A 19,135-nucleotide genomic window follows, 5' to 3' on the forward strand; every position below is an offset into this window, starting at 1 on the left:
ACTGAAAGATAAATGGATGATGATAGAGGGTTTTCAATCCTCTGATGATGCTGAACAAGATAGAATCGAGCTATTTCACAAAAGGTACTTAAATTAGAGAGGTGAAGTTCAGAAACTTACCTCTGAAAATGGAGATCGTGAGGATGATTGAGAGCACCTGGGTTTGAATGAATGATCTCAATAGCTTCCCTGAGACTCAATGATGCTAACTGGATGCTTATTGTAGCCTGAATCCTTCTGAATTGTTCTATGGACCTCCCTCGATTTGAGCTTCAAGTGGACATGGAGGTTGTTGAATCCTGAGTTACAGATGAGCTGCAGCCATCTGGTTAGCTTCACTATGACCTGAGGAGTGTGTCTGGATGATTGGCTTGCCTTGAAACCTTCTGAATCACTCCATGGACCTCCAACTGCAAGTGCTCCAAAGTGAGAGCAACAATGGTGTTCCTCCACCTACAGAAGTGATCCAGGTGCTTGGATCACCTCAAATGACCTCCCTTGAGATGTTGGAATGCTCACTTCCCAAAGATAAGCTTTGGTTTGAAGAAATCGATTCTTCTTGCCAAAGAACTTTGAAAAACAATGAACAAGAGGAGAGAAGGAGAAAGCAAGTAATATGGTTGCTTTGGTGTGTTTTTGAATGAGGAATGCATCTGTATTTATAGGCAAATGGATCAGTATAGCTGCAGAGGAGTGAGCTTCCTTAGTGAAGTTGATTTGCTTTCTTAGCCATGAAGGAATTTTGCAAATATCTCTTATGTAATGATGAGAATTTTGATTCCATTTGATCGATCCCCTAGCCCTCGATTTTGCTTGATCTTAGGGGACAATTCTGAGCCAGAAATGAGCTCTAATTGGTTGGTGAGAAGATTCCTTGGGTGATTCATCAATTTGCCATAAATTCACAAATGTAATCATTACATAATCACATGTTCTTGTTTTTAGAATCTTCTTCAATCCTTATGGCATGGTGAAAATGAATGCATGGCATGGTTTCAGATGTGTTATGGGTCGTGTAGCATCCATAAGAGAGGTTATTTGCACAAAATTTGCAAAGTCCAAAAGTGCCCATGACCTATAATTTTACTTCATGAGGCCAACTTTGAACAAGCATAACTCCTAGCTCAAATTGAATTTGGAGAAGGTTGAACACAATTTAGAAAGCCCTAAACATCTACTTCAAATCATTAGTTTATGTCTTCTTCAGAATTGTTTAGGAAATTTGTGAAAAATGAGCCTAAAGTTGGATGAAAACTAGGTTAAAACACTTAGAAAAATTTCTAAGTGTTTATGACCTAAACTTCAAAATTTCCAAAACTTCATAAATGGTTGATCTTTTGAAAAAAGTTCCTTTGTAAGATGTTGTTTTATTTTGCAAGATCTACAACTTTCATGTTGGAAGTTTTTTGAGTTGTGTAGGTGAAATTTTGAGATCTCACCATGCCTTCAAAAACCCTAATTCCCGACTTTTCGCTCCTTGATGAATTTCTTTGAATTTCTTTGGCCAAATGACTTTGACATCCATATATTGATGATATTGATCTTTGAAAGTCATTTTTTGACCAAAAACCTTAAAAGTCAATGATGATCCTTCACAGTTGACTTTTTCCTGACAAAGTGAATTTTTGGGCTTTTGTGTAGAAATAAGATCTTCTCCACAAATGGATGATATAAATGGATTATATGGAGGTAGTAGAGATCCTTGAATCATGTCTTGAGTTTTGGATTCATGCCCTGGTCAGAAGTCAACTATCTTGGTGAATTAGGTCAAAACCCTAATTTGTCGACCATGTGAAAGTAATGACTGTAGACTTTGAATTGAAGTGTGATGTCCAGTAGACCTTGTAATATGAGTTATTTGAAGATGATTGATGTCTTTGAATGACCCTCTGAGGTTTTTTAGGGTTTCCCAAATGTGATCCCTGATTTCAGTCCTTGATAGGCTCAGAACCCTAGTCTGGCAACCTGAGTGAACCTGTACTCATATGAATGGATGTCTAATCAATCATAGATGAGAAAAGTGAAGTCTTTGAGCCTCATGATTGTATTAGGGACTAATCCTTGTATTGATTGATCCTTTGCCTGAGCTTTCTTGTCTTTGAGCATCCTCGATTAGGTACCAGATGGAGAAATGACTGCTCTGGGTACTTGTCTTGACCTGATGAAAAATCCTGAAGATATGTCATCTCAGGGGGGTCAAAAATTAGGGTATGACATATACCCCCTCGTTTCTAAAATAAATTGAGGTAAGAATATTGATATATTACCTCGGTTTTTATAACAATAAGTGTAAACATTGAGCACGCCATGCAGTTATGAAAATAATAAAAATGTTGACGTTGGGAATCAAACCCATATGCAGTTATCTTAGCCACCCGACATTTTTATAACCAATGTGATTAGGAGTAACCTTTTATGAAGCCCTTGTTTACATGGCTTCCATAACCAACATCAAATGCATTTCACGTTTGTCATTAGATGTGTTTTTAGTGTATATATATATATCCACATTTTAAATATATTTTCTCTAGATATATAATTTACTAGGTGGTAATTTGTTTAGTGAAATATATTTATGTTGATTTAACCCAAACATTCATGCATATTTGTCTTTTAGTTCAATATTCATGTTCTTGTGAATAGATATTGAATTTTTTGTCAATAATAAAAATCTTCTATAATTTAAATTTGCATATGTTGTCCCTTGAATATACACCATTCAAAGAAAATTTCTCTAAATTGACATGTATTTCAAATAATATAACTCATACATGGTGAAGCATTTAATTTTTTTTATGAAGAGTCATATATTATTTTAACTTAAGGACAAATAAGATATTTTCCCATATAATATAAAAAATATATATTACTATATATATTACAAAATTTCCTTAACATACATAAAACCAATTAAGTAAGAATTTTAAAAATGAAAAAAAATATATTCATTACCTTATTTTACTTATTTTTTAAATAAAGTTTGTGTGAAAATTTCTCTATAAAAGCTTCACTATAACTCCAACAATTTTCACCAAACATTGAGAAATTTATTTTGATAACTAAGATGGGCTCATTTTCTTTAATGTGTATCTTTGTTTTAATACTCATTATGGGTAATAGTCATATAACAAAGGCTCAAGACTCACCAACAAATTACGTGAACACCCACAATTTGGCGAGATAAGAACTAGGAATTAATCTCACAAATCTTGTTTGGGATAACAAAATTGCTGCTTATGCACAAAATTATGCAAATAAATGTAAGGACTGTAAGGTGATCCCCTCACTCAAAGAAGCTCACAGGTATGGCGAGAATGTTGTAGTGATTGCTGGCAACCTGAGCGGTGTAGATGCGGTGAAGTTATGGGTGGCTGAAAAACCCCTATATAATTGGTATGTAGATATGTGTGAGGGTGGTGAATGTGGTCATTATAAACAAGTGGTTTGGAGAAATACAAAACGTGTTGGATGTGGCAAAGTGAAATGTGATGATGGAAGAATATTTGTTTCTTGCAATTATTATCCTGCTGGCAACATTCCTAGAGAATATCCATTCTAAGTGTTTCATTTGTTTAATCATGATCATTTGATCATGCCTCATGTATGGTGTTTCAATCTTTCTGAATAATAAAACAATGTGTAACTGCACTCATTTTGGTGAAATTTTATAATTTTTTCCAACTCATATTCACTAAATTACCTCTCCTAAAAAATGTTAGATAATATAATTTATCAATTTTATAATCATAAACTATCTTATTCATTTTAACAGATTATTTGATTATATACACCAAATTGTAGTTCTCTTTAAGTTGTGAGATGTTTAAGATTATTGAACTTTAATTTTAATATATCATTAGTGTCATTTTGAACTCCTCTATATTTTTTGAACTTTTTATGGTCACTTGGTTTATTCTTAGGAGGATGAATCATTTTTATTAATGGTTTAATTTATATGTTTGTTCTCTATATATCTTTTACTTGGGGGTGGTTGAACTTTTTTATTTTTAGTTATCTTTTTTAATACATCTTTATATTAATAATATAATAATTATTCCATGCTTTTTTAGGTAATAGTAACAAATATTTTTCTATGTTTTGTATTTATTTATTTATAACTGACACAATAAAAAGTAAGTAAGTAGTAAAAGATTTCAAAAATTTGTAGCCAATTTATTTTTTCATTCAAATATATAACTAATGTTTTTTTAATGTATTAGGGACAAGTATTTTTTTTATGTCCCTATTACCTAAAACTATTTTTTCAAAATCAACTACATTAAAGGAGTAGAAATAAAAAAATCAAATTGATAGAATAAGTACAAAAATAAATAATATAAATGTAAAGAGTTAAGGGATGACAGAAAAGCCCCAAAGATTTATAGAGGTTTGGTTTTGTGAGATATTGGATCAAACTGTAGTACGGTCGAAGGGTAGCTTCTTGGTTTGACAGGATTAAGCATGAAGTCGAAGGTTGTTCACATGTTGGTGTCGAAGATGCTAGGGTTCTTAGCATGTTAAGTTAGGTTTAAGTGTTTAGACCCTAATTTGTTAAGTTAGCTTGTTTATTAAGTTAGCTTGTGTAATGGACCTTGTGGAGTAAGCCCATTAGTTAGTATGTTATGTTTTATTATAAATAACATACTAGTCTCTCATCATTGTATACTACAAATCCTAATTTTGGGTGAGAGGGTTATTTATTATTCTTGTAAACTTGTAATCATGTTTTCTAAGAGAAAGTAAAAGAATAGCAGTTATAACCAATTCTTGTGTTCTTTTTCTTCCTTGTTCTTTATTCGTTCCTTGTTATATACTTTAATATTGGCAGTAAATTCACAACAAATTGGTGGGTGAGCATGGAGAAGATACCTTCAACAATGTATGAGATTGAAAAGTTCACTGGAGTGAACGATTTCGGTTTTTGGCACTTGAAGATGAAAGCTCTACTGGTTCTACAGGGTTGTTTGGAAGTGTTAAAGGGTGCCGCGACTATGGATGCTGCGTTAACGGATAGAAAGAAGACGAACATGATCGAGAAAGCACACAACACAATTTTGTTGAGCCTTGGTGATAAGTTTAACCAATGGGTATCAAAGGAGACGACGGTATTAGGGTTATGGGTGAAACTTGAAAGTTTGTACGTGACCACATCGCTGGTAAATTGACTCTACCTGAAGCAAGCCTTGTATTAATTTAAGATGATTGAAGACAGAGTGTTGGCTGAGCAGTTGGATATGTTCAACAAGCTGGTTCTTGATCTTGAGAATATTGATGTGAAGATAGATGATGAATATCATAGTACGCCAAATTTGTCTTTTAGCAGCACATCTACAAAAGCGCTTTTAGGCTAAAGCGCTGCTATAGGTTTCGCTAAAAACAAAACTAAAAAACAAGGGGAGAAAGCGCTGCTATAGGGGATCCTACGAAAGCGCTTTTGAAAAGCTTTGGATAAGGCTACCTTAAGAAAGAGCATTTATAAAAGCACTGCTATAGGGGAGAATATGAAAGCGCTTTTAAAAGCGCTGCTATAGGCGAGAGCTACGAAAGCGCATTTGGGCAATAAAGCGCTGGTATAGGGTACCTAAGAAATCACTTTTAAAAGCGCTGGCGTAGCCTGATTAAAATTAAAATTTAATTTTAAAACATAACTAACAAAACGCGTTAATGAGTCTCAGAATGTTTTTACCCCTAAACCTAATCCCCAAATTCATCTCCAATTCTCTTCGATTTCTTCCCGCACTTCCATCACAAAATCTGATTCATTTGATTTTGGTTCGATTGTTCTGCTCGATTGTTTTGTTCGATTGTCTCCGATTCTGTTGGATTGTTCTGTTCCATCACAAAACGTGTTAAGGTATTTCGATTGTCTCTTATTCTGTTCGATAGTTCAAGCTCGGTTAAAGACTTATAGAATTTCTTCATTTTTTCTACAAACGCTCTCTCCGACGAAGAAGCTCCAGTCGCCATCTTTCTATCATTTCACTGTGTTGAAGCTCAAGAGGAAGAATCAGAAGGGTTTCTTGCACTATTCAAAGGCATTGAGTAAGTTTATTTCTCACCCTCAATAGGTAAGTTCAAATCTGAGTTCTTTCATCTCTAGAATAATCCTAAAATCTGGACACGTCACCGTGCTCTTTTCAGCGGGCAGTGAGCCGGACGCCATGTGTGCAAAACGACTGAAAATCTCTGTTTCTTGGGCTTTTTCGCACGTTTCTTCCAGCATAGCTTCAAATGGACCTAAAACTTAAAAACAAAGCAAAAAGAAGCATAATACAATAAAAAAAATAATAAAAACTATTGAAAACATGTGATATTTGAGCCAAAAACATAGTGCGAGTCGGTGTTATCAATAAGCTATTGAGTTTTCATGAAAAAATTCAACTTTTGCTGCATTTCATGTCGTGTATTAATTTTTTCATGCATTTCATTCGTTGTCATACATCGAGTCTCATTAGTTGAACTTGTTGCTCCATTTAAAGGATGGGCAGAAGAAAAAGAAATTTTCAACTCTGAAGAAAAAGTAAAAGAGAAAGAATTCAAGTTGTCTCGTTCGTACAATACCCGTGTAACCGCAAGAAAAGAATGGACGATTTAGAACAAGAGAATGGAGAACTTAGAGAAGAAGTTGCTACACTTAAAGAGTCCTTGGAAAGGCTTAACATTATGGTAGAAGCTTTTACAGCTGCACAGAAACAGCCTTCTCCAAGAGAAGCGACTATGATTCCGTAAATCGTTTCGATGCAAATACCTACAAGTATTCCTCAGTACACCATGCCACCCAATCGACCTTGGGGCCTGCCTTTCACTTTTACGCCAGAGGGTTACAAACCTCAAGAACGATGACTCTGGGTTTCAGACAACAAGGCGTCGAGCTGACAGGATCTGCTGCTATAATGTATATGCCGCAACCAGTAGTATGTCTTGTTACTCCACCAAAAGAACAAATATATCATTCTTCACCTAGTAGGTAAATGGGTTTTTGCTTTTGTTTCTTAATCATTTGTTTTAGTTTCGGTGAAAAATTATAAAGTGTGTGCCATTTTGGGTTTGCATTTGGTGTTAATCAATGAATATTTCTGTTTCAGATTGAGGAAAGGGAATAATGTACAAGGTCTGTATTTCAAGAATCTACAAAATATGGTTATGTATGATGTAATATGCTTATGTAATTCAAGTGCAGACAATAGAAAAAAACTATACGCCCTCGTTTCTAAAATAAATTGAGATAAGAATATTGATATATTACCTCTGTTATTATAACACAAAGTGTAAACATTGAGCACGCCATGCAGTTATGAAAATAATAAAAATGTTGACGTTGGGAATCAAACCCACATGCAGTTATCTTAGCCACCCGACATTTTTATAACCAAAGTGATTAGGAGTAACCTTTTATGAAGCCCTTGTTTACATGGCTTCCATAACCAACATCAAATGCATTTCACGTTTGTCGTTAGATGTGTTTTTAGTGTGTATATATATATATATATATATATTTATATATATATATATATATATATATATATATATATATATATATATATATATATATATCCACATTTTAAATATATTTTTTCTAGATATATAATTTACTAGGTGGTAATTTGTTTAGTGAAATATATTTATGTTGATTTAACCCAAACATTCATGCATATTTGTCTTTTAGTTCAATATTCATGTTCTTGTGAATAGATATTGAATTTTTTGTCAAAAATAAAAATCTTCTATAATTTAACTTTGCATATGTTGTCCCTTGAATATACACCATTCAAAGAAAATTTCTCTAAATTGACGTGTATTTCAAATAATATAACTCATACATGGTGAAGCATTTAATTTTTTTTTATGAAGAGTCATATATTATTTTAACTTAAGGACAAATAAGATATTTTCCCATATAATATAAAAAATATATATTATTATATATATTACAAAATTTCCTTAACATACATAAAACCAATTAAGTAAGAATTTTAAAAATGAAAAAATATATATTCTTTACCTTATTTTACTTATTTTTTAAATAAAGTTTGTGTGAAAATTTCTCTATAAAAGCTTCACTATAACTCCAACAATTTTCACCAAACATTGAGAAATTTATTTTGATAACTAAGATGGGCTCATTTTCTTTAATGTGTATCTTTGTTTTAATACTCATTATGGGTAATAGTCATATAACAAAGGCTCAAGACTCACCAACAAATTACGTGAACACCCACAATTTGGCGAGATAAGAACTAGGAATTAATCTCACAAATCTTGTTTGGGATAACAAAATTGCTGCTTTTGCACAAAATTATGCAAATAAATGTAAGGACTGTAAGGTGATCTCCTCACACAAAGAAGCTCACGGGTATGGCGAGAATGTTGTAGTGATTGCTGGCAACCTGAGCGGTGTAGATGCGGTGAAGTTATGGGTGGCTTAAGAACGCCTATATAATATATGTGTGAGGGTGGTGAATGTGGTCATTATAATCAAGTGGTTTGGAGAAATACAAAACGTGTTGGATGTGGCAAAGTGAAATGTGATGATGGAAGAATATTTGTTTCTTGCAATTATTATCCTGCTGGCAACTTTCCTGGAGAATATCCATTCTAAGTGTTTCATTTGTTTAATCATGATCATTTGATTATGCCTCATGTATGGTGTTGCAATCTTTCTGAATAATAAAACAATGTGTAACTGCACTCATTTTGGTGAAATTTTATAATTTTTTCCAACTCATATTCACTAAATTACCTCTCCTAAAAATATTAGATAATATAATTTATCAATTTTATAATCATAAACTATCTTATTCATTTTAACAGATTATTTGATTATATACACAAAATTGCAATTCTCTTTAAGTTGTGAGATGTTTAAGATTATTGAACTTTAATTTTAATATATCATTAGTGTGATTTTGAACTCCTCTATATTTTTTGAACTTTTTATGGTCACTTGGTTTATTTTTAGGATGATGAATCATTTTTATTAATGGTTTAATTTATATGTTTGTTCTCTATATATCTTTTACTTGGGGGTGGTTGAACTTTTTAATTTTTAGTTATCTTTTTTAATACATCTTTATATTAATAATATAATAATTATTCCATGCTTTTTTAGGTAATAGTAACAAATATTTTTCTATGTTTTGTATTTATTTATTTATAACTGACACAATAAAAAATAAGTAAGTAGTAAAAGATTTCAAAAATTTGTAGCCAATTTATTTTTTCATTCAAATATATAACTAATGTTTTTTTAATGTATTAGGGACAAATATTTTTTTTATGTCCCTATTACCTAAAACTATTTTTTCAAAATCAACTACATTAAAGGAGTAGAAATAAGAAAATCAAATTGATAGAATAAGTACAAAAATAAATAATCAAAATGTAAAGAGTTAAGGGATGACAGAAAAGCCCCAAAGATTTATAGAGGTTTGGTTTTGTGAGATATTGGATCAAACTCTAGTACGGTCGAAAGGTAGCTTCTTGGTTTGACAGGATTAAGCATGAAGTCGAAGGTTGTTCACATGTGGTGTCGAAGATGCTAGGGTTCTTAGCATGTTAAGTTAGGTTTAAGTGTTTAGACCCTAATTTGTTAAGTTAGCTTGTTTATTAAGTTAGCTTGTGTAATGGACCTTGTGGAATAAGCCCATTAGTAGTATGTTAGGTTTTATTATAAATAACATACTAGTCTCTCATCATTGTATACTGCAAATCCTAATTTTGGGTGAGAGGGTTATTTATTATTCTTGTAAACTTGTAATCTTGTTTTCAAAGAGAAAGTAAAAGAATAGCAGTTATAACCAATTCTTGTGTTCTTTTTCTTCCTTGTTCTTTATTCGTTCCTTGTTTTATACTTTAATATTGGCAGTAAATTCCAACAAATTGGTGGGTGAGCATGGAGAAGATACCTTCAACAAAGTATGAGATTGAAAAGTTCACCGGAGTGAATGATTTTGGTTTTTGGCGCTTGAAGATGAAAGCTCTACTGGTTCTACAGGGTTGTTTGGAAGTGTTAAAGGGTGCCGCGACTATGGATGTTGCGTTAACGGATAGAAAGAAGACGAACATGATCGAGAAAGCACACAACACAATTTTATTTAGCCTTGGTGATAAGGTTAACCAATGGGTATCAAAGGAGACGACGGTATTAGGGTTATGGGTGAAACTTGAAAGTTTGTACGTGACCACATCGCTGGTAAATCGACTCTACCTGAAGCAAGCCTTGTATTAATTTAAGATGATTGAAGACAAAGTGTTGGCTGAGCAGTTGGATATGTTCAACAAGCTGGTTCTTGATCTTGAGAATATTGATGTGAAGATAGATGATGAAGATCACACTACGCCAAATTTGTCTTTTAGCAGCAGATCTACAAAAGCGCTTTAAGGCTAAAGCGCTGCTATAGGTTTCGCTAAAAACAAAACTAAAAAACAAGTGGAAAAAGCGCTGCTATAGGGGATCCTACGAAAGCGCTTTTGAAAAGCTTTGTATAAGGCTACCTTAAGAAAGCGCTTTTATAAAAGCGCTGCTATAGGGGAGAATATGAAAGCGCTTTTAAAAGCGCTGCTATAGGCGAGAGCTACGAAAGCGCATTTGGGCAATAAAGCGCTGGTATTGGGTACCTAATAAAGCACTTTTAAAAGCGCTGGCGTAGCCGGATTAAAACTAACAAAATGCGTTAATGAGTCTCAGAATGTTTTTACCCCTAAACCTAATCCCAAAATTCATCTCCAATTCTCTTCGATTTCTTCCTACATTTCCATCACAAAATCTGATTCATTTGATTTTGGTTCGATTGTTCTGCTCGATTGTTTTGTTCGATTGTCTCCGATTCTGTTTGATTTTTCTGTTCCATCACAAAACGCGTTAAGGTATTTCAATTGTCTCTGATTCTGTTCGATTGTTCAAGCTCGGTTAAAGACTTGTATAATTTCTTCATTTTTTCTGAAAACGCTCTCTCCGGAGAAGAAGCTCCAGTCGTCATCTTTCTATCATTTTCACTGTGTTGAAGCTCAAGAGGAAGAATCAGAAGGGTTTCTTGCACTATTCAGAGGCATTGAGTGAGTTTATTTCTCACACTCAATAGGTAAGTTCAAATCTTAGTTCTTTCATCTCTAGCATTAAAATATGGTTTTAGGGTTCATTGTAGGGATTAGGATTTGATTCTTGCTCTTGTTGGTTTAAATCTCTGATTGTTGGGTGTTTTTATGCTTTTATCCTTCTTCCATGTCGAGAAAACGAGAGAGAATGAGAGTGGGACAAAATAGTACGGGAGTCTGTGAGAAATGCGAGAGACATGTTTGAGAGAGTCCGTGCTAAATGACTCTCTGTTGGTGTACATAATAAACTACATGCTGGCAGCCAAACAAAAGGCTGCACTAAATTATGACAAATACAAGTTTGATATCTTAAGATTTGAAAGGATGTTAAGAATTAAGAATAAGATACAGCTAGTTCTACACAACCTAAAGTGTACATGAGAATTACAGTATGCCTTGCTAAATACCTAACCACCAAGCTGTAATGTCTAATCAACAGTCAGACTTAGGACTCTTGGCCGGTACACCGGCCTTCGTCTTTCTCGGTATCCTCTTCTTTGTCCTCGTCTTCATCATCTGCTTCTTCAGCTAGTTTTGTCAGCTCCTCTTGAATCATGAGCTTGATAGCTGCCTTGAAGGATTCCATGCTAAGTTCACCATAGATGAGTGTATCGTCACAAATGAAGCAAATGAGGAAGTCATGAAGGGAGTTAGATCTAAGGATAATTGCTATCTATGGAAGCCTGACACTCCTGTCCACCCCTCTGACTACTCCATGATCAAGGAAGAATTGAAAATGTACCATCATGAATTTGATGAATCTTATGATTCTGATGAATCAGATAAAGATTCTTATATTGGTGATCTCACTATAAGTGAACTGTCTATTAGTTTTTCTGAGACCAGTCTAATGAATGAGAAATTATGTACAAAAGTAAGGGAATACAGAAGTATCAATAGACTTCTGCTAGAAGAAAGAGTAAGCCTTGTGATGGACATTACAGATCGGAAAAGAAAACTAGAAAAGTCAAATGAGAGCAATAATCCCAAAGGACTGTCAGAAAGCAATGTCACAGAGAATGTTGCAACAACATCTAAAGACAATGTGACAGAAAAGGGTATGTTGGGTATTTTCCACCAAAACTTATTATAGCAATTAACTAACGTGAGGGAATATTATTTGGGCTTTGTCAAAATCCATGTTTTGAAATTTCCCTCACTCAGTGTGCATAAAAAGCCCCCTCGATCCCCTAATATTCTAAAAACGGCAAACCTTCCTAGTAGTTCTACTAGCTACTTTCTGAGATTGATTTACATCTATTGCTCTCACAAGTGTGAAACAAGTTCTGGTTCTTTAAAGTTTAGAATGTCTCAGCAATCGAATGATGAATCTCCCATTTCTGACTCAGCAACACCAGAAGAGTCTTATAACCCTAACAGGGTTCTTAAGGTTGTCCCTCTAAGGACGATTAGCAGTGACGAAGTAAAGGCCACAAAGCCTAAAACGACTCATGCAAAACGACCCAAGGAGGGTATTCTCAACAAGGGCACCAAATCCTCAACATCCGCTACCATGGAGAAACTTACTAAAGAAGGATCCAAGTATGTCGACAGTGCAATTACCAGGATTGTTAATCGTATTCTGAAGGAGAATCATCAAGTACCTGGAATAACCACTCCATTTCAAACTATAATGGCTGATCCCCCCAATAACACAAGTAAGGCTGAGGGTGTTCACACCGTTGATAGTGACCTAGAAATCAACAAGGATGAACAAGGGGTAACTAAGAATATCAATGTCACCGAGGATGTCAATGACATTGAAAATAATGTGCACCCTAAGGCCAACACTGAAACTGACACTAATGGGGCAGATTTAGATGAGTACTCTGAAGACGAATTACTTACTTCCTTGAACCCGAGTGTAGCCAACAGGCTAATGACACGAAGAAAAGGCAAAGTTGTTGTTCAAGGATCACCAAAAAGGAGCACTCAAGTGAACAATCCCATCAAAGACACTGTCAGAAGGAAGAGTACTTCTGCTGGACCTGTCAAGAGCAAAGCTGTTGCCAAAAGCAAAGGAGTTGGTCCCTCAAAATCTTGGAGCAAGGTCATTCCAAAGAAAAGAAAAGAGCGGGAAATTGTTGAACCTGAATTTGATGTTGAAGCAAATGTCCCTGACATTCCATCAAGGAAGAAGCCTACAACCAGTAAACTTGCTGCTAACATCCCTGAAGTCCCCATTGATAATGTATCTTTCCACTATGCCTCTAGTGTTAGCAGATGGAAATATGTTCTCCAAAAGAGGTTGGCTGTTGAAAGGGAATTGGCTCCAAATGCTCTTGAAAACAAGGAGGTCTTAGAGCTGATTCAAGAAGCTGGACTGCTAAAAATTGTATGCAATCTTCCCAAATGTTATGAGAAGTTGGTCAAAGAATTTGTGGTAAACCTGTCTGAAGATTGTGGCAATAGCAAAAGTGTATACTACAGAAAGGTGTTTGTAAGAGGTAAGTGTGTATCATTCTCTCCTTATGTGATTAATCAATTCTTCAGAAGAACAGATGAAGCTCAAACCGAGCTGGAAGTAACAGATAACCAAGTGTGTCAAGTGATCACAGCCAAGCAGGTAAAAAGCTGGCCCATGAAAGAGAAACTCACTGCAAGCAAGCTGAGCATCAAGTATGCAATGCTTCACAAAATAGGAGCAGCTAATTGGGTTCCAACAAATCACAAGTCCACTATCTCAACTGTGCTTGGTAGATTTCTGTATGTTGTAGGAACAAAGGCAAAGTTTAATTATGGAGCATATATTGTTGACCAAACCATAAAGCATGCTGGAAGCTTCAGTATTAAGGGTCCAATTGCCTTTCCATCTCTCTTGAGTGGTATAATTCTGGACCAATATCCAAACATTCTCAACGAACATGATATGGTGTGCAAAAGAGAATGTCCCTTGGCTTTCCATTACAAACTATTTAAGGGAAAGCATGTTCCAGACATTGTCATGACATCAGCTGAAACTTCCAAATCAGGAGCATCAATCAGTAAAGAAGATGTCATAGTAATCTTAAAAGAGACTTGCAAAGAATTGGAAGCTAGAAAAATGTCTCTTGAGCAAATGATACGAACTATGGAAATGGATGAGAATGAGAAGTTTGCAGATACAGAAGAGGTGGAAGAAAAAGATGATCAAGAAGTAGAGGAAGAAAGTGCTAGTCCTGCTGATGACTCTGAGAAAGAAAGTTATTCAAATACCTCAGCTGGTTCTGACTCTAAGCAATAATTGCAACTAGAGTCTAGTGTGTTTATTTTTTTTGTTTTATTTGATTTGCTCTGTTGCATTTCATACCGTCTGTTTTAGTTTTACTTTGGTTTGTTTTATTTTCGGACTTATTTAAACTCGTTGAGCGAGGAGAAGACTCTTATCTTGGCTTTGGCAACATTTGTGGCCAAACAGGGGGAGAAGTATTATGTGTGTCACCCCAGAACAACAAGACTGGTGGTTGTGTGTGATCAATAATTCTAATAGCTTATCTTTGTGTTGATCTGTTTGTGCTTGTGCTACTCTTATGGCTTGTGCTTGTGCTACTCTTATGCACTGTCTGTTTTTGTCTGAGCACTATGTGCATACTACTTATGTATGCTGATCTGTCTAAGCACTGTGTGCATACTGCTTATGTATGCTGATTGTTTGTATTGGCTTATGTTTGTTTTGACTATCCGCTGCAAGTGTTTCTCTGGTATGGTGTGACAGGATGTTTTAGCCAAAAATTTGCCAAAGGGGGAGATTGAAGGTGCTTTGCAAGTTGGCTGCTTTATTGGTAAAACATACCTGGTTGTTTGTGTTAATGCAGGTTGCATATATGTGTGGAGCTAATACAGGTTTTGTAAGGAATGTCATGATCAATGTCATGACATCCATATGTGACAGCAGGAGCTGTTATTGATTATGAAGTGTGTTTCCTGATTTATCCTTTTTATCACTTTAGGAAACTTTTTATTGAGTGCTGCATATTTCGTCTAGAAGATCCTATTGACAGTACATTATGTAACAGACAGTTGGCGTGTGAATTAGGTTAACTTTGTTAACCCTAATGTGTTTCTAAAAAGCCCAAGGCCCAAGACTGCTTATAAAAAGACCTGCAATCCTAATTTGGAACGCAAACAAAAGATTGTAATTGTGAAGAACGGTTGTTCTGTAACTGTCTTTTGTGATCCACGCTATTATCTTTTATGATTGCGTTGGAATTAGTATGTGTTTTAGTTGTGTCACTCTAAGCTTTTAAGCACGAGTGTGTGTCTCTTGATTGAAGCTTTTAAGTAGATCAAGGTGTGTTTTTGAAGAGTGTCTTCTATCTGTAATTGTTTATTGTGTTTGTGTATCACTGCTGTGATTGAGGGGGAGTGGAATGGAGATATTCCATATCTAGGTAGAACCTAGGTAGAAGGGTCATTGGGTAGTGATTAAGTGAGGAGTTGTAAACTGGGAGTTTAGCTCTAAATTGATACTGCTAATAGTGGACTTCATCCCTGGCTTGGTAGCCCCCAGAGTAGGTTGTTTGAACCAAACTGGGTAAACAATTATGTGTGTTCTTTACTGTTTTATGTTGTTTACTATTATTGTCTGTGCTGTGTAATTGTGGATGTCATAACATCCAGTTTGACATCGAGTGTGTGTTACTAGAATTTTCAAAAGTCTTCATCTCGAATACACTAGTACAAATAATACAATTCATAATAAAGCATTCACCTCACCCGACAAAAAACTGAGTTATAATGTCGACGTGCATCATATTTTATTTAAAATTAAAAATAAAACCACTTATTCCTTCTGTTTTTAACATAACCGAGAGAAAAAATAACTTAGGACATGCTTTGAATCCCATCTATTGCAGTTTATGTTTTTATTTATTTATAAGGATAAACTAAGTGATCTATCCCTTCGATTTTCATAATAACTGAAGGATAGAATAATCATATTTTACTATAAAAGCACTCTTTAAACAGATTTTACCCTAATCCTAACTAATGTAACCGCCTCAAACTCGTACCCATCATTCTTTGGGATGGATTGCAAGACAGAAAAATATTCAATGTTCTGTGTTCTTCTATCTTGAACAAAATATTTTTTCACTCTTGCAATCTATCTCACATAATGGTGTTGATGTTGTTGTTGTTGTATTTTTGAAATAACCTTCATATATTGCAAGACAGAAAAATATTCAGTGTTCTGTGTTCTTCTATCTTGAACAAAATATTTTTTCGCTCTTGCAATCTATCTTACATAATGGTGTTGATGTTGTTGTTGTATTTTTGAAATAACCTTCATATGTTGTCAATCAAAGAAAACAACAATGATTTCCTTGGTTGACAATATTGAAAAATTTATTCCTAAACATGGTGTAAACTGCACATAAAAAATGGTGACTAGTAAAAAAGCTAAAATTGAAACATGACATGTTACTTTCAATTATTTATCATTCACCTTTTTTTCTTGAAACTTATTACTTCAGTTTTTTACTAAATCCGAGGGGTTTCCTTATTTTATTTTATTTTTTATTCAAAAATAAAATACTTATCCCCTCGGTTTTTAAAAAAAACTGAGGGGTCTCGTTACACAGCTACAACAACAAATCTTTATCCTACATTCATAAAGGAATCACGCTCAGGATATTGCCAACACATCAATCCACAACAAACTATTACGTCCACCACTATATATTTTATTCTCTTTCTTGTGAATGCATTTGCTCAAGATAATGAAATCTTTGATTCAAGTTAAAAAAGGTTGGAAAAATTCTCTATGATGGATTGCAAGTGCAGAGAAAAAATATATTTACTTCAAGTTAAACAAAGAAGAGAGATCAACCTTCAATAACTTATTAGAAGTTGGATGCATATAAGATATGCAACAAAATATAGATTTGTTGTTCTCCAAGAATAACAGCGACGGTAATGAATCAGAATTGCTGTAATTAATGTATTTTAATATTTTGTGTAAACAATGTAATGTTTAAAAAAGCTTATTCACCCCGATTTTCTACTCGGTTTTAGTCAAAATTGAGGAGATAGTTTGGCGTAATTATTGAGGATAGCGTCACCATCCTTAAACAAATCTTCGTCGTCCACTTCATGAGTATCAACGTTCAAGATACTACCGTTAATGATCCGCGTGAATCATATAAAACTTCCATTATAAAAGCATACTAAATATAAAAAATTGATAATGAAACATCATGAAGCGCTTGAAACTATCTACGTCCACCACTTTAGGGTTTGCAAGGGCATTTGTCATGAAAAGTTCTCTATGATGGATTGCAAGATCAGAAAATTATGTTGGGTTTAAAGTTTGTGATCTTAAATATTTAGTTGAGTAGAAAATCATTGATTTATCTAACCCTTTTTTGTTTTATAATAGAAACAAATGCATACAAAAGCCATAAAGAATAATTGACACCCAACATACAAAATCAGATCTTTAGGGAAATAATTTTTTTAATATATTATGTGTAAGCAATGTAATATTCTAGGTGAACAATATAGTTTGTAAACAAATTAATTTATTAATATTTTGTGCAAACAATGTAACTAGTTTTTAAAAAAACAATATATCTTATCCCTCGATTTTATTTATAAACGGAAAGGTATGATGCGCTAATTTGAAAATAATAAAATGCTTTATGAATAGTTGATTCGAGACCTAAACTTAGATGTGTCCCCTGAATGGTGCAAAGGCTTTAGCCACCTCTTACGAATCTCTTATAGTATTCTCGTCATCATGATACCCGACATATAGAAAAAGCTTACGATTTTCTCTAACCTGATGAATGAGTGAGTGTAATACAAAAGCAAAAAAGAGGCAGTCTTAACAGAACATCCTATTGCAATTTAGTGACTGGCATAATATGTCAATCTCCAAAATACAACCTCATTGTCTAACCATAAATAAACTCAACTCAACTTATAAAGAAATAGATGTGTATCGTACTCTGACTTTGCACAGTAAATAACCTTGGATCTACCATGTTAAGCTAAAAGGTTGTAGATAGTCTTTCCAAGAATCCAACTTTCAACGAATATATTAATTATAATTTAAATTTACGAGAATCCTACCTAAAACACTACTCTAATAATTAAAAAAAAAATGATAATTTAAAAATTTTATCGAACAATTTTATCTCTTTAATGTGCGATTTCAAGCATAGACACGTCAACACTTGCTTCAATTACATACAAAATCCAAAAAGATTATAGAAAGGATGCATGAAATTTGTCCACACCAAGTCCATGATGCAGTGTGCATGAAATTTGTTTGTAATCATGAATAATGCTCTAGAGAAAGTTGTCAACCGCGTGAGTATTTTTGTATATAATTATCATCCCACAAAAAAGGTTCATACTTATTATGTCAATGTATCAAGATTTTTTCTTAATTTAAAATTTTTTTTACATTCTATTTTTTCTATAATTACCCCGAATAAAATGCATTATTATATTATATCTCGATCTTTTAAATTTAGGGATGATAGACATTTATCTCCTGTCATATAGGCGAGATTCGGGTTACTCCCTATTAATTTTTTTTAATTACCTTCTTAAAATATGAAAAGTTCTATAATTTACCTCCCTAGGACCCCTGTAATCTTGTCTTTTTGATTTATCCCCTGGTTTTCCACTGTTTTTTACACGCTTAGGGGGTACCCTAAAAATACAGGGGAGTAATCAAAAAAAAAAGAATAGGGAATAACCCGAATCTCGCCTATATAACAGGGAGTAAATGTCTATTATCCCTTAAATTTATTGTTGTATCTCTATTTTGTATTATTGAACCTAATACAATAGCTTAAATATATTGTTGAATCTCTATTTTGTATTATTGAACCTAATACAATAGCTAAAACAGAGTAAAGTAGTTTTTGTGAAATAGAAACATTTTGTATTGCTGTCCAACAAGGACAACCATCAAATGGCATATTGGTGTTTAAGTACTATTTGTGCATGTGCAACTATTATAGTGTGTGGTTTCTAGCCACATACGTACACCAATTTTTACATTCTTTATTTTAAAAAAATTCTCAATCTCTCCGTTATTTTTATTAGA

The 19,135-nt window shown here is 33.9% G+C and overlaps 1 protein-coding gene across 1 annotated transcript; it reads left to right on the plus strand.

Annotated features, from left to right (window-relative positions):
- The first annotated feature begins 12,400 nt into the window (after window positions 1-12,400).
- LOC131633568 (uncharacterized) lies at window positions 12,401-14,317 on the plus strand. Its single transcript, XM_058904266.1, has one exon. It carries the CDS (start codon window positions 12,401-12,403, stop codon window positions 14,315-14,317), a length of 1,917 nt encoding a protein of 638 aa, XP_058760249.1.
- The last annotated feature ends 4,818 nt before the right edge of the window (window positions 14,318-19,135 follow it).

This window comes from Vicia villosa, unplaced genomic scaffold (genome assembly GCF_029867415.1).
Source record: "Vicia villosa cultivar HV-30 ecotype Madison, WI unplaced genomic scaffold, Vvil1.0 ctg.001143F_1_1_1, whole genome shotgun sequence".
Classification (NCBI taxonomy): domain Eukaryota; kingdom Viridiplantae; phylum Streptophyta; class Magnoliopsida; order Fabales; family Fabaceae; genus Vicia; species Vicia villosa.

Excerpts from the sequence above, each read along its gene's own strand:
- LOC131633568 (XM_058904266.1), top strand. The coding sequence starts at position 12,401 with ATGTCTCAGCAATCGAATGATGAATCTCCCATTTCTGACTCAGCAACA.